Source organism: Camelina sativa, chromosome 15 (assembly GCF_030686135.1).
Source record: "Camelina sativa cultivar CO46 ecotype springtype chromosome 15, ASM3068613v1".
Classification (NCBI taxonomy): domain Eukaryota; kingdom Viridiplantae; phylum Streptophyta; class Magnoliopsida; order Brassicales; family Brassicaceae; genus Camelina; species Camelina sativa.
The window spans coordinates 27,596,787-27,611,793 of NC_141894.1; the positions used below are offsets into that span (position 1 = coordinate 27,596,787).

Consider the following 15,007-nt stretch of genomic DNA (forward strand, 5'->3'; position numbering starts at 1 on the left):
GTATTTCTTATTTTTTTTGCTTTTTTCACCTATCACACACATTTTGGACCATCAATGTTGAACCATCACACATATTTTGTCTAGTTAAACTAACACACATTTTGGACCATCAATTTTCGGACCATCTCTCAATTGCGAACTGTACGATGAAAATACCTTGAAACAATAATAGTGATAAAAGATAAAAGCATCAGTTACCCTATTTTATTTATTAAAGTTTTTTTTTTTTTCAGAGACAATGCCTATAAGCCCTGTTTTAAAAATCCCTTCCTATCACTGATTACATCTCGTAAAATCACTAGCTCCACCCTTTCCGCATGATTAATGACTAATCTCTGTCTAGCATCAATTATCTAATTATGTCTGTCTAATTTAATTATAACTCATCTAATCTAATTACTTTTCACTTATTTTTTTGTATACAGGTTCTTTTTTTAACCAATGAAATTATTATTTTTGTTATTTAGACATTTAAATTAAGAGTTTGTGATGTTTTACAATAACTAATGTACAAAGTTATATTGAAAATCATAAAAAAATTATTTTAAAATTATGTTTTTATGTATTTACCGTAATTTTAAAGACAATACTATTTTTTTATATTTTATTTGATGTTTTCTTTTAACATAAATATAATTATACATATATTTAATATTATATTTTCTATTATTATTAATTTAATAAAATAATCCTAAAACTAGTTTTTGGTTAATCCTCATTTCATTTCTGATATTTTTGTTAGACGGTAGATTCATCCCGACCGTTCGACTAACACCTAGCAATTTTTAAAGCATGGCCCGAAGGTGACAGGCATCCCACTATGAAGTATTATAATATGATTTAAAAAAAGTTAATATTATATATGTATTTTGTCGCGTGTACAGATATTTACATAACATATGCATTATTGCATTATTGCTGCAAGAGAATTAAAAGTGATCTTGGGAGAAGAGAGAGGAGGAAGGGGCGGAGAGATGGCGGAATATAGACTTGGAGAGCTTCGACACATGCTGATGACGGTGTTCCTGTCGGGATTCGCTGGTTACTTGGTGAGGCCGGTGATGACTGACGTCACTGTTGCCGCCGTTTGCTCCGGCATAAATGATTCATGTTCTCTCGCCGTTTACCTCACCGGAGTACAACAAGTGGTAATAAACTCAATTGCTGTTTTTTTGGTTTGGTTAATGACTGTTTAGTCTTTTGGTAAGTACAAATGCTTACAGATATTTTCTGTGTCTTCAAAATTTATAGTTTAGCCTTCAAAATTCAAGAAGGGGCATGAAATCGCATTTGCTGTCTATTAAACTGAAGTTAATTTGAGATTTTACTACAATAATTAGTTGTAATTTGAGGTTGTCATATATGATGGCAATTGATTATTTTTGGGACATGATATATATTGTACCCAAAAAAAAACCAAACTAAAGCTTAGAAAGGTTCTTGCGATGAAATATGATAAATATTTTCATAATTTGTAGTAATCCATATAATTTCAAGTAGTTTTTTTCTCATTTTAATATAAACTGATAAACTCACTGAATTTTCCAATAAAATACGTATTCAACTTGACATTTTAAGTGATTTGTGTGAAACTTACAAATACTATGTTATTCAATTATGTATTTTAAAAAGTCTATTAAAATCCAATGTTATTGAACTGATGATTTGAAAATCTACTTTAAAATCCACTGTTATTTAAAATAGTTTGTGGATTTGGATTTTAATGATTTTTGAGATTCTGGAGGATTTAGGTGGGATTTGTTTAGTTAAAAATAGAGAAATCCAAATCTCATGGTTTTATGTGGGATTTGAAAGAATTTTATAATAAATCATATGAACTTCCCTAAAATCATTCAAAATTCCAAATTTTCTAAATCCCATCAAACTTTCTAAAATCATGGTTTCAATACACCCCCTAAATATTTGTGAATTTATTTAACTTTTTTCTCAAATATATTCTGAAGTTGTTTTTGCTTCTTAATTGTGAGAATCTTAAATTAATTAAACTAATTATGTAAACTCTTTTTTCCTGTCGATGATTATGGTAACCAAAAAAAAAGTCTGTAGGAATAGGGACAATGGTCATGATGCCAGTGATCGGAAATCTATCCGACAGATATGGAATCAAAGCATTGCTCACTCTTCCCATGTGCCTCTCTATTCTTCCTCCAGGTTCCTCTCTTTTTCGTTCTTTTCTCTTCCGATGTGCCAATGTTTTTACTATTTTTTTTTTGTGCATGACATAAAAATCAAATCCCGAAAACCGATTTGAAAAATCTGGTTCCAAAACCAGAATCCGAATAGTCACAAAATCATAACAGATTCTAAATATTTGTATCCAAATTATTAAATTATACGATCGAACCAAAAACCATACCCAAAAATCCGAAATAAAACTATATATCCAAAAATACTATATATCCAAAAATAATAGTTATATTTAATTACACTTATCTAACAAAAAATACCAAAACTGTTAAAATATCAAAATAACCAAAAACCACTAGTTATATATGTCAATATTATACATTTTTTGCAAATTTTAAGCAAATTTTATTAAAATTGAACAATCTTTGAGTTTCTTTTTCTTTCTGATAAACGATCCGAACTGGACACCTACTCAAACCGAATAATCATAAAATCCAAACGGATAATAAAATTTCCACCAACTTATTTGAATTTGAAAATATCTAAACTGAATTTGATCCCAAATCTAACTGCCCATTGTTAATTTTTTCTTTGACAATTTTATTTTTAAAATTTCTAAGTTGTATTATTCTATATATTGTTTTTCTCGGATTCTAAAAACCAAAAATAAAATATTTCGTGTGAAGCCAAACATAAGTTCTATATATATATATAGATAGAGTTAAAGTTTCCAAAACTAGTCATGCAAAACCACTTGTTAGGCCTGGGGATAAAACACAAAACCTGAATAATTAGGTTCTAAAACCGAATGGAATAGTTATAAAACCCGAACAAATAATATATTTTCATACCCGAATTACTTAAACTAAATTCCAATCTAATCGAAAATCAAACAACATATCCGAAACCCGAAATAAAATTATATATCAGAAAATATTATTTATATTTAATTAGTTTTATACCCAAAAATACCAAATACCAGAAAAAAACTGAAATAACCTAAATATCAGAAATTTATTTAATTACTTATATCTGCTCAATATATCAAAACTTTACTAAAACTGAACAAAATAGATCCGAAACTGATCTAAACAGTAAACCCAAACAAAACCTATTCGAATCCGAATGAATAAAAAAATTTCTACACAAATTATCCAAATCCAGTCAGTAATTCGAATGTCCCATGCCTATGTCTTTGTCTCTTAGACCAATGATAAAGAATAAAATAAATAAAGGTGCCTAAAATTATTTATTTGTTTATTTGATCGCGATACCTCACAAACACAAAGTCCACAAAGAATAGTGCCAACGTAAAAAATGATTAGTCGCTTCCCACGGATATCTCGTTTTATTTGTTTCTTTTTCTGAAATTAATCTTGAAAATTCCGGATCTTTTATCTATAATATCTTTCAGTATCCGAAATTATTTAGATACTTCTATCTTATTTCTAAAAAGATTGAATCCGGAACACAAAAGCACCTGCACCATCATGTTATACTACCAGTCTACTACTAAGCCACAATCCTTATTATTATTGATTTTTTTTTTTTTTTTTTTTTTGGATTGTTCTTATCGTTATTATTTAAGTTAAAGTTATTGCACACAATGAGCGAAACAAAACTAGTGGCAATTTGTCTCTATTATTAATTTATTAGCTACTGAATGTACGTAGTAACCTTTTGCAGCGATATTAGGGTATAGAAGGGATAGAAACTTTTTCTTCGCATTTTATATTACCAAGACTCTATTTGATATGGTCTGCCGAGGCACTGTTGACTGTCTCGCTCAAGCCTATGTGGTACTCTTTCTCATCATGATCTAGTTATATGATATTTTGGTCTTATAATACTAAATTTACAACATTCTACGAGGTCATTTTGTTTATTTTTTCAGGCCAAAAATGTTCATGGAAAAAAGAGAATATCAATGTTTGGAGTTTTTGCTGGTGTCAAAACAATATCCGGGGTTTTCGCAACATTCTCAGCTCGTTTTTTACCTATATCTTCGACTTTTCAGGTATCGTATCATCATACATGAATCATTATACATACAATATGATGAAATTGCGAGACGAACTCAAAGATGTGCATATAAAAAAAAACCTCAAACGATGATCAAAACATATTTAATAAATTAGGTTTCAGCTATATCATTATTCGTTGGTTTGGTGTACATGAGAGTTTTCCTCAAAGAGAGGTTACACGACGAAGATAACGACAATTCTGATGATGGTGGTGGTAGTAATGATCAACAAAAAGTTCATGATGATGGTGATCTAAGGATGTTAGCAGAGCCGATTCTAAAAGACGCACCAACTAAAACACATCTCTTCAACACTAAGTATTCTTCTTTGAAAGATATGGCCAGCTTTATAAAAAAACGGTATGTTCCATATATACACAATTTACAAAATATCCATATATAATTTAATCTACGTATATATATGTAACTTATATATGGTTAACCCTAAATGGTTGATATGGGTTTTTACAAAACAGCCCCATACTCGTCCAAACATTGGTTGTTACATTCTTTGCTACCTTATCACAAAGTGGAATGCAGTCTGCTTTCATGGTTTCTCTCATCTCCACACTTTTACATTCGTATATTTGTTTCTGAAGAAAGCTATTGATTAACACAAAAATGTATTGACTGATCTTAAATAACAGTATTTTATGAAAGCTCGTTTTGGGTTCAACAAAAATGACTTTGCTGAGCTCTTTCTACTGGATAACATCATTGGCTCCACCTCCCAGGTATATTTTGTAAAAGATGTGTAGTTACTTTTTGTAGTTATTAGTTAACTATATATTGTTTGATATATATAATGCTGCTAACTTTACTTTCTCAGCTGTTTTTATTGCCAATATTGGTTTCTGCCATTGGAGAACGTTGGGTGTTATCAACAGGGCTTCTTATGGATTTTTTAAACGTAAACACTTAAGAAAACTAATTTCTTCATTTCACTCCATTTAATCTATGACATTCAAAATAAATTGATGTCCTCATCCTCATGATATATGAATAAACAACTAAGAAATTTGGTTATGTGCTTGTCATGCAGGCAGCTATTCTCAGTGTTGCGTGGTCAGCATGGGTGAGTTCGCTGAGAATTCTTAACAAAGAAATCTATATTTTGAAACCCTCTATAATTAAAATATATTAAGTATAGCCCTTATATGGCGATTTTTGGTCGAAGAGAGTTTTAGATGATTAAACCAGTAAAGGACTACAAATTTAATTAATAAGATTGTTTTTTTATTCGAACGATATAGATTCCTTATGCCACGACCCTGCTTGTACCCGGAGCCATGTTCGTGATGCCATCGGTAAGACTTTATCGTGTCATGGTCTTTTGGAGCTTTTTTACTTAGTATTGCTTAAAGTACATATTTTGAATTTGCTGATAGGTTTGTGGTATTGCCTCAAGACAAGTTGGATCCGGTGAACAGGTAAAACTATAAAACTGTGAAACGTTTTCAAAGAAGTGTTAGATAATAAATGAGGGCTTAGAGTATGAGTTCATGTATGGTTAATCCTAACACAAAGTGAACTGAAATTAATCCAACCCCAAATTAGTATGGTTAACCCGACCCAGAACTATAGTGTGGCCAATCAAATCCCATATGAGGTCTATAACGAGATTTTTGCGAGATAAACTGTGAGAATAAACAATTATTACTTGAAGGAATGTTAGAAATCTCATATATATGTACCTGTTTTTTTAACGATTAACATACTCAATATACACACAAGATTAATTACTCTATCTAACATCTTTTTTATTTAGTACGTACCAATCAAATTTTTAATTAAAGAGGGATGATAGTGTTTTGATATCTGGCTTCCATCTCAAATTCTCAATGCAGGGGAAGGTCCAAGGATGCATAGCCGGGGTAAAGTCCCTGGCTGGAGTTTTAGCTCCATGTGTATTTAGTCCATTAACAGGTACGTGCATGAGCAAATTAAAATGAACTTTGAACTTCATTCATTACTATCTTTTATAACGTTAATTATTATCGAGATTGAAAAAGGTTCTATAGCTTTTAACAGGAAAATAATTTTGGTTTGTATGTAGCATTGTTTCTCTCCGAAAATGCACCGTTCTATTTCCCTGGATTCAGCCTTCTATGTATCGCCTTCTCCTTGGTATTAATTGTTTATATGTGCGACTATAACATATTTTAACAACTATGTTGATTGTTATAATGATTAACATTGCTTTACTTCCACAGATGATTGGATTCTTTCAGAGTCTTCTGTTAAAAGATCTTCCTTCTTCATTAGTGAATAAAGCAATCAGCAAGGTAGCAACAGATTAAAACGGAAAGATTCACAAGAGATACCTCAAGATGCAAATGCAACTTGAATCTTGAACAAATTTACTCCAAATGTTCATTTGTAACGAACTCAGAGCTAGACGTTGTTAAAAACCACTTAGTTTTCTTAAACTGGCGGTTCAAAACTCACTAGATTCAAGCAATCAACGTTTGATCGATGTCGATAGTTAGAGCGGTTCAGTTTTGTCAATGCAAATGTGGGCAACGGAACTAGTTTGCACTTGCATGCGGCTAGTACTAGGAGTAACAAAACTGAGGCTCCATACCTGTTTGATCATGCTTGCTGCTATTCTCTATGAAAACAGAGGAAATGTTTCACTAGGTTTCTCATTCATATACACCAAAACGTAGCTTGATGATAGGGTCTAAGAAATAATGACCTAGGGATCATTTACCGTTGGACAGGAGGTGGAGCTAGAGTTAAGCCAGATTAAAATTTAACTTTGATACATCTGAACTTAAGGCGATTTTAGGCGTTATCTTTATCCATTCGCAGAATAAAGTTGGTAATGCAATGCTCTCTTCTCTCATTGTTGGTTGTTCCTAGTCCTCTAGAGTGGTTTAGTTGTTGGTCATTTTGACCTTCGGAGGAATGGCTTGCGTGCTCTGGTTCTTCTTTTGGATGAAGAGTTCCTTCTCGTCTTTTTCCTTAGTTTTAAGACCTATGTTCTGAGCTTGTCCTTCGGCTGTGTCGGCGTTCTTCAGAAACCATGATTCTCTCCATACCTACTAGTGAAACATATTCAAAACCAAAAATCTTAGTCTCGATTACAAAAGTAAAGAACAACAACAAATTTCAAAAGCAAATTCGACTTACAGATCTGTTGAGTAGTAAAAGACCGACCATCATCTTGCTCTCTCGTCACCATTAGAACGCTGGCGGGTGGGGAGATGGGTTCAATCAGAGGATTCTACTCCAACATTAGGGTATCGGGATGTAACATATAGGTTTGGGTTTGGGTGAGATGGGTTTAGGGTCTGGGAATAGATAGAGACAGAGGGAGAGGAGGGGTGGAGATAGACGACGCTTTAGCCATAGCGGTGGGTGAAAAGGTATAGAGGGTTAACACCACAATCTTCTGCTTGGAAAACGCCAAGCAAACGCTTTTCTATGTAATTTTATCAAACACGTAAATGATTACAAGAATAAAGCTAAGCACTCTTCTCTTTTCTATCTAACTCTCACCAGTATAAATCTAAGAGAATATCCCAACACTCACCTTCTTAGCTTTCTCTGTTCAGCCTTGAAATTACAATCTCTCACAAAAGGTTTCTCAAAGTGTTAAGAAAAAACCTACAACTCAACTCTCTCGGTCTCTTATATCAGACCTTACACAACCCTAACTAAAAGATCTTAAAATCTTCATTTATGGCAATTTATTGTTCGCCAAGGTCACGCCTTCCTTAATCCTCGAGAAGTATATTCTCCAAATATATTCTCTTCTGATTCTGGTTTATCCTCATATCAGGCACACACCGGACTTGACACGTCAGCTGTGCTTCTTTGTCTTTCTTCACTCGTCTGTCCTTTGATGCAGAGTCTTGTGTCCTCGCAGCTCCTTGTTACACAACAGCCCGTTGTGATAACTGCATATTCAATCTCCCCCTTTTTATCAATGTTTGATAAACAAGCACTCGATCCTCCAAAACCTTACATGATCAAGAGCCACACAAAACCACAGGATAAAAAGCAAAATTTAATACGAGATAATTCACCATAAAATACCACGGCCAGGTTCAAAAGCTTATTACAGACCAAATAAAACCAAATATTGTTCAAGTTCAAAGATCAATAAAAAAGAAAACAGAGTTTGCTCCCCCACAAATTCAGCAAACTCCCCCTCAAAACCAAAAACAAACTCCCCCACAAAACTAACACCGTCATTCACTTGAATCTGAGTCCACATCTCCCCCTGCTTTTTTTACAAACATGAGTCAAAAACACCCAATTGAGATAGAAAGCAAATGGTTAAGTCAGACAGAACACTTACCTGCCGCGAGTGCATCCTGCAGAATCTTAATTGCGAGGCGCATTGCTCTTCGATCAGCACTGGAGTCAGCCTTAGACGCAGTTTGCACAGCCTCAGGCACCGTCTTCTTCGCAGGAGCCTTGCGTGTCGAGGGTTGACTATCCGCAGCAACATTATGCTGAGCGTGCAGCAACTGATAGATCAGGCTGGGAAATGGCAGCTGGAACGTCGATTGGGCTTGCAGCCAAGCTGAAGGATCTGGTCATAGACCATCCGACCAAAATCGAATGGAATCTGATGCATGATCATGTAAATGACCATTGCGTGACCAGTGGAGATGTACCCATTGTTGGCTGTAGGTGACCAGTTGCTGCAGCACAACTTATGGAGCTCCTTGATGACTGAATTCCGAACCACTGCAGGGACCAACTGATACATTGCTTGACCTTCCCATCAGACAGGAACATCGCCAGGTCCTCCTCCAAGATCGCTGCAGTGTGTTGACGTTGTTCCCGAAGATCCACCGACTTGAGACCGAACAGCTCATTGATGCGAGCAGGCAAAAAGTCGTACACCCAGTCACAGACCAAAACATCCACCGTGATAGACTCCTGGATGAGGATCTATACCCAAGGACACACTTTGCAAGGTCTTGAAGAGAGATGAACGAAATGATGAAGATGAAAGGGTGGAAGATGCAGCGGAATGGAGAGATGAACAGCGGGGAAGATGAAGGGGTTGAGTTGCAGCGTATTGAAGGGGAGAACGAAGTGTACTTCTAAGAGAGATGAAAGTCTCTTAGAATACATGCTTGAATATATCTTAGATATTACACACTAAGAAATAAACAAGTTGAGAAGATATTACACACTTCTCTGATCAAACAAGTAGAAAGAAGTTTTTGATTAAAATGTTTGATGAGAAAATGAGAACTACATTGTCTTTAAATATAGAAGGGGGGGACAAAGGAGAAGAGGGGAGAAGGGAGAAACATGCAAAAGGTCGAGCACATGCAAGATTCCACACTCATGCAAGCTCATGCACAATGTCTTGGAAATTACAAAAGCAATAAATGCAAAAGAGATAGAGAAAATGGGTCAAGGATTTTTAATTGGCCTTGGACCACGACTTAGGCTGGCAAAGGGGTCTTGAAAATGTTAATTAAGCCTCATTAAAAACCTTGTCAAGAAAACCCAATGGGACAAAACTTGAAAAGGGAAAAAGAGTGCATAAGCAACACTTAACCCTCTACCGAGCACCTTGAGCTGTGAGCATCGTCCAAGTTGTTTGAGTCACGTCTTCCTGCTTCTTGTCCACCTCCTTGATTATTCCATTGATAGCTTGGTTGAATCTCTTGAATCTTGACCTTGTTAGAGGACCCGCCGGAACGATCAATGCTTCCTCTGATGCTCTCTCTGGTATAAGCTGCTCCTCCGGTGCTTCCTCTAGTTCAAGATGCTCCTCATGTCCATGTTCTTTGGTTGAGCTGTCCATGGTCTCATCATCCTCTCCCACTTGAAAAAAATTTGACCTCAAATCTGAATTATCTACAAAATAAAGAAGAAGATCAGAAACATTGAAGATCAGAAACATTGAAACTGCCATTTACTTTGTACTTACCTTGGAGGTCGAGTTGGTAGGCATTGTTGTTAATCCTTTTGAGCACTTTGAATGGTACATCAATCCTTGGTATTAATGTGGATGCTCACTCCTCCGGGAAACGTTCCTTCCTAAGATCAACCCACACTTGATCATCCTCATTGAAGATGACTTCTTTTCGCCCTTTGTTCGCATACTTCTCATAAAGCTTCGTCCGGGCCTCAAGATTTTCCTTAGCCTTTTTGTGAACTTGTTTAACTAAATCGGTCTTTTTCTTGCCATCAAGACTTGATCTCTCACTCAAAGGTAAAGGAATTATATCCAAAGGAGATGTGAGGTTGAACCCATAAACAATTTCAAAAGGAGAAAACTTAGTTGCAGAATGCCTAGAATGATTATAAGCAAATTCAACATGCGGCCATAAATCTTCCCAAGTCTTAAGATTCTTTTTAATGAGCACACGCAATAATGTAGACAAGGTTCGATTCACAACTTCAGTTTGACCATCAGTTTGCGGATGACATGTAGTAGAGAAAAGCAATCTAGTTCCAAAAATAACTAAGGAACTTAGTGTCACGATCAGAAACTATGATCTTAGGTATGCCATGCAAACGAACAACTTCCCTAAAGAACAAGCTAGCAACATGAGATGCATCATCAGTTTTATGACATGGAATAAAATGCGCCATTTTAGAAAAGCGATCAACCACCACAAAAATAGAATCCTTACCAGCCCTAGTACAGTAGTACTAGGTAATCCTACCACAAAATCCATAGATATATCTGTAACGCCCCCGAACCGTACTATGACCACCCAGGCCATCGGACGGCACCGAAGCGCTACTATGGGAACGTTCGTCAAAGGTCCGGCCAAGTGCGAGAACGAATCAGACCCTTCGACCAGTCCCTCGACGAGGTTCCCGACCACACGGCCCATCCTTAAGGCTTTACAACCCTACAGACACGCCGTGTGTTGAGTCGACTCGGACTAACTCTATATCAGTACGACATCGCTCGTTTTAAAGAGAAATACGAATACATTAAAACTTAAACAAGTTTCCACAACCGATTACACAAAATAGTTCACAAGGCTTAATGCCAAAGTTTGGTTCGCAAATAAACATACTTTGAATTTTACAATAGACACCAAAAAGAAAACTACTCGGGAGTCCTATCGTTCACCACGCCCTCTAGTTCCCCCTAGGGTTACCTGCAGAACAACAATATTATCATAAGTAATCTAAGATTACTTAGTGAGCTCAGGGTTCCTGCAGAGAAATAAATCCCAAACCCCAAATCCCCATCAACAATCAACATGCACGCAAATCCAACAACATGCGAACATAAACAAGCAACATGCAAGCATAGATAAACAACATGTAGGCATAAGCGATTAACAAGCAAGCACGCAAAACATCTCAACACCCAACAGAGATGACATGCGGAAGCTATCAAGCTAACAGAAATCACTCTACCAATAAATGCAATTACATGCAACCATACGCAACAACATGCAACAACATGCAACAACATGCAACAACATGCAATAGCATAACTTGAAATAAAACAACAGTTTTTAACAAGTTTAATCTTATTTGGGCCCGGTATGCATCCCTCTTCCCCAACCCCTCATGATTTCTCCAAGTCGCAACCACAAAGGCAAGCGTTTGGATATTAGCCAAAATTACACCGTCGTGTAAATAGCCTCGGCCAGGGTAGCGAGCCCAGTAACCTCCGAGCTCTTCGTGACCAACCCTGCACACACACGAACATGGGTTGCATGTCGCGGCTGCATGTGGCACGGAATGGGAAAGGTAGCAATACCAAATCTTACAACGCTTAGCCGAACTTTCTCGCGGACTAAAACGCTTTAAGATCTCACTGAATTTTATACTTGAGTTTATATGGTTCTTAAACCCATAATCTTACAAGTATCTCAACCAAAACTCGCCTTTGTTACTAGATCATCTCGATCTAGTAACTAGCACAATTTCACCATGCATGCATTTAAACAAGAAAACATAAAAGAACTTCAAGTAAATGCATCTACATGCAACATGCATAACCGCGCACTAGATGGATGTTTTAACTCTCCATCTAAGCCGATGCAAATATGTGCCTGAACTCACAGTAAACCGTCGACGAATGATCTCCTTTGATGAAGCTCTTCTCGCGGCAACTCGGATCTCCCCTTTGGTTAGAATCGATTTCCTTATCGATCTAATGTTGATGGTCTTGGTCGATAGTCTTCTCTTGCAACTTCTTCTTCTTCTCGCAACACCTTCTTCTTTCTCTCGCAACACTCACTCTTTTCTTCTTTTCTCTCTCAATCTCTCTCAACTTACCCCTTCTTTCTTTGTGAATAAATGAGAGGAATGAGAGCCTATTTATAGAGTGAATGGGCGGTGGAGACAGCCAATGAGAGTCACATGCACTCTCCTTATTAGTGTGACACTCACACTTGGAAGCAAGATGAGAAGCCACCATGATTCCTACTTAAGCTTCTTTGAATTCTTTAATCCTCCACTAATCCCCACTAAGTCTTTTTGAATAAAATATTCATCCCACTAACTCCACTAAGTCTTCTTGATTAAAATATTAATCCACTTAACTTCTTGACTTAAGTGATTCTTGGTGGGGAAGACTTTTACTACTCTCGGTTGACCATCGTCGATCTTCGGCAGCTCTCTCGGCAACTATCGGCATCCATCGGCAACTTCTTTCGGGTACTCGACACTTTCCTCGAGTACTCGGCAACTCCCTCGAGTACTCGACACTTTCTCGGGTACTCGGTAACTCCCTCGAGTACTCGACACTTTCTCGGGTACTCGGTACTCTCGGCATTTCTCGGCGACTGCCGGGTGATGCGTCTCGGACGGTACGGGCGGTACGTCTCGGACGACTCGGACAACTCTTGGTCCGTTACACTTTTCTCGGAATTCCCTTCATCAATCTTTCAACTCTTCTTGCCGTCTACTTTTCTCGGTCTTTTGGACTCGAAATCACGTCAAAAATTTATCCCTAGGTGAGCGTCACTACATTCTCCCCCCCCCCTTAATAGAATTCGTCCCGAATTACATAGGGTTCTGACGGTCCTGCCTCATCTTCTTCCGCAAACAACTGAGGATACTTGGCACGCATCCTATCCTCATCTTCCCATGTGGTGACTTTACGGTTCTGCTTTCCCCAGAACACTTGGATTTGAGGAATACTTCTATTTTTCAACTTCCAAGTCCTTCTTTGCCCTATTCCAAATGGTCCTTCAGGGTATGTGAGATTTGGCTCCAACTCCTCGATAGGCTCTGGCACAATCATTCTAGGATCTGGCACATGCTTCCGTAGTTGTGAAACGTGGAAGACTTTATGCAATCGCATAACCTCGAGCATTGATAACCAATAGGCTACTTCGCCAACTCTTTTCTCGATCCGGTACGGTCCGATAAACCTTACCGCAAGTTTTCCCACTTTGCCAAAACGATCCTTTCCTTTTTGTGGTGCAACCTTCAAATACACCATGTCTCCAACTTCAAACTCCACTTCTCGCCTCTTACGCTCTGCGTACTTCTTTTGGCGATCTTGAGCTTTCTTCATGCTCTCTCGGATAAACTTGATCTTCTCCGTCGTTTCATCAATCAACTTGTGATTGAAACTTGTCCGCTCTCCAACTTCTGTCCAACATAAAGGCGTTCTACACGGCCTTTCGTACATGGCTTTAAATGGCGATATGCCGGTACTCGAGTGATAACTATTGTTATTCGCGAACTCTACCAATGGCAAATTCTTCTCCCAATCTGACGACCATTCTAGCGCACATAGTCGGATCATGTCCTCTATGGTTCGAATAGTTCTCTCCGTCTGTCCGTCAGTCTCTGGGTGGAATGAGGTGCTCATGTGAACATCTGTTCCCAACGCCCTATGTAAATCTTGCCAGAATATTGACGCGAACTTCGGGTCGCGATCAGAGACAATGTTGGCTGGTACCCCATGCAACTTCAGGATCTCGTCTATATACTTCTCTGCCAAGACTGGCGCTTGATCCGTGCTTCTCACTGGAACCAAACGGGCTACTTTGGTTAAACGATCAACCACTACCCATACTGCGTCATTGATTCTTCCTTTTCTTATAGGTAGACCGGTAATGAAATCCATAGAGATAGAATCCCATTTCCAAGTCGGTATGGGCAAGTTGCGAAGCAATCGTGCTGGCACTTGATACTCTACCTTGATTTGTTGACATGAATCACATTGGCTTACCCATTTTGCTACTGCTCTCTTCAGTCCAGGCCAATGATAATACCTACGCACATCTTTGTACATCTTGGTGCTCCCCGGATGTATACTCAATGCTGAGCTATGAGCGGCTCCTAATATCTCTTCTCGTAGTCCGTTCCGGTCAGGTACGGTTACTCTCCCATTGAGAAGTAAAGTGTCATCATCCGCCAGATGATATCCACTAGCATTTGGTCCTTCTAAACCTTTCAACTCTTCAATGATCTTCTTCAGGTTCTCGTCTTTAGGTTGTTCTTCACGAATTCGATGTAACATGCTTGCTTGAGTTACGGCTTGTAAACCCAACGGCTCACTAGATTCTCATTCCAAGGCTAAAAGCCTTACCTTCTTCAATTCCTCGGTTAAAGACTCCATGTCCTTCTCAACATCAACTTGTGCTTTTCTTCGGCTTAGCGCATTCGCTACTACATTCGCTTTGCCTGGGTGATACTAGATTCTTAAGTCGTAATCGGCTACAAACTCCATCCATCTCCTCTGGCGCAAATTAAGATCCGGTTGCGTGAACAAGTACTTAAGACTTTGGTGGTCTGTAAATACCTGAACAGCTTCTCCATACAAATACGATCTCCAAATCCTCAATGCAAATACCACAGCTGCCATCTCCAGGTCATGTGTGGGGTAGTTCTCCTCATGCTTCCTTAACTGTCTAGATGCATAGG

General features: G+C 37.6%; 1 protein-coding gene across 3 annotated transcripts; it reads left to right on the forward strand.

Moving 5' to 3' along the window:
• Positions 1-858: 858 nt before the first annotated feature.
• Positions 859-6,618, forward strand: LOC104747493 (uncharacterized). Of its 3 annotated transcripts, none has more exons than XM_010469130.2 (14): positions 859-1,148; positions 2,061-2,172; positions 3,835-3,947; positions 4,043-4,165; positions 4,287-4,531; positions 4,648-4,723; positions 4,819-4,905; positions 5,001-5,081; positions 5,214-5,246; positions 5,425-5,478; positions 5,560-5,601; positions 6,019-6,097; positions 6,228-6,298; positions 6,385-6,618. In XM_010469130.2, exons 1-14 carry the CDS (start codon positions 900-902, stop codon positions 6,469-6,471), a joined length of 1,452 nt encoding a protein of 483 aa, XP_010467432.1. In that variant the 5' UTR covers positions 859-899; the 3' UTR covers positions 6,472-6,618. The 3 variants fall into 3 exon arrangements, with proteins under 3 accessions (XP_010467432.1, XP_087345454.1, XP_010467434.1); XM_010469132.3 differs by having other exon boundaries at positions 891-1,148; positions 2,068-2,172; XM_087489328.1 differs by lacking the exons at positions 6,019-6,097; positions 6,228-6,298; positions 6,385-6,618 and having other exon boundaries at positions 5,560-5,628.
• Positions 6,619-15,007: the final 8,389 nt, after the last annotated feature.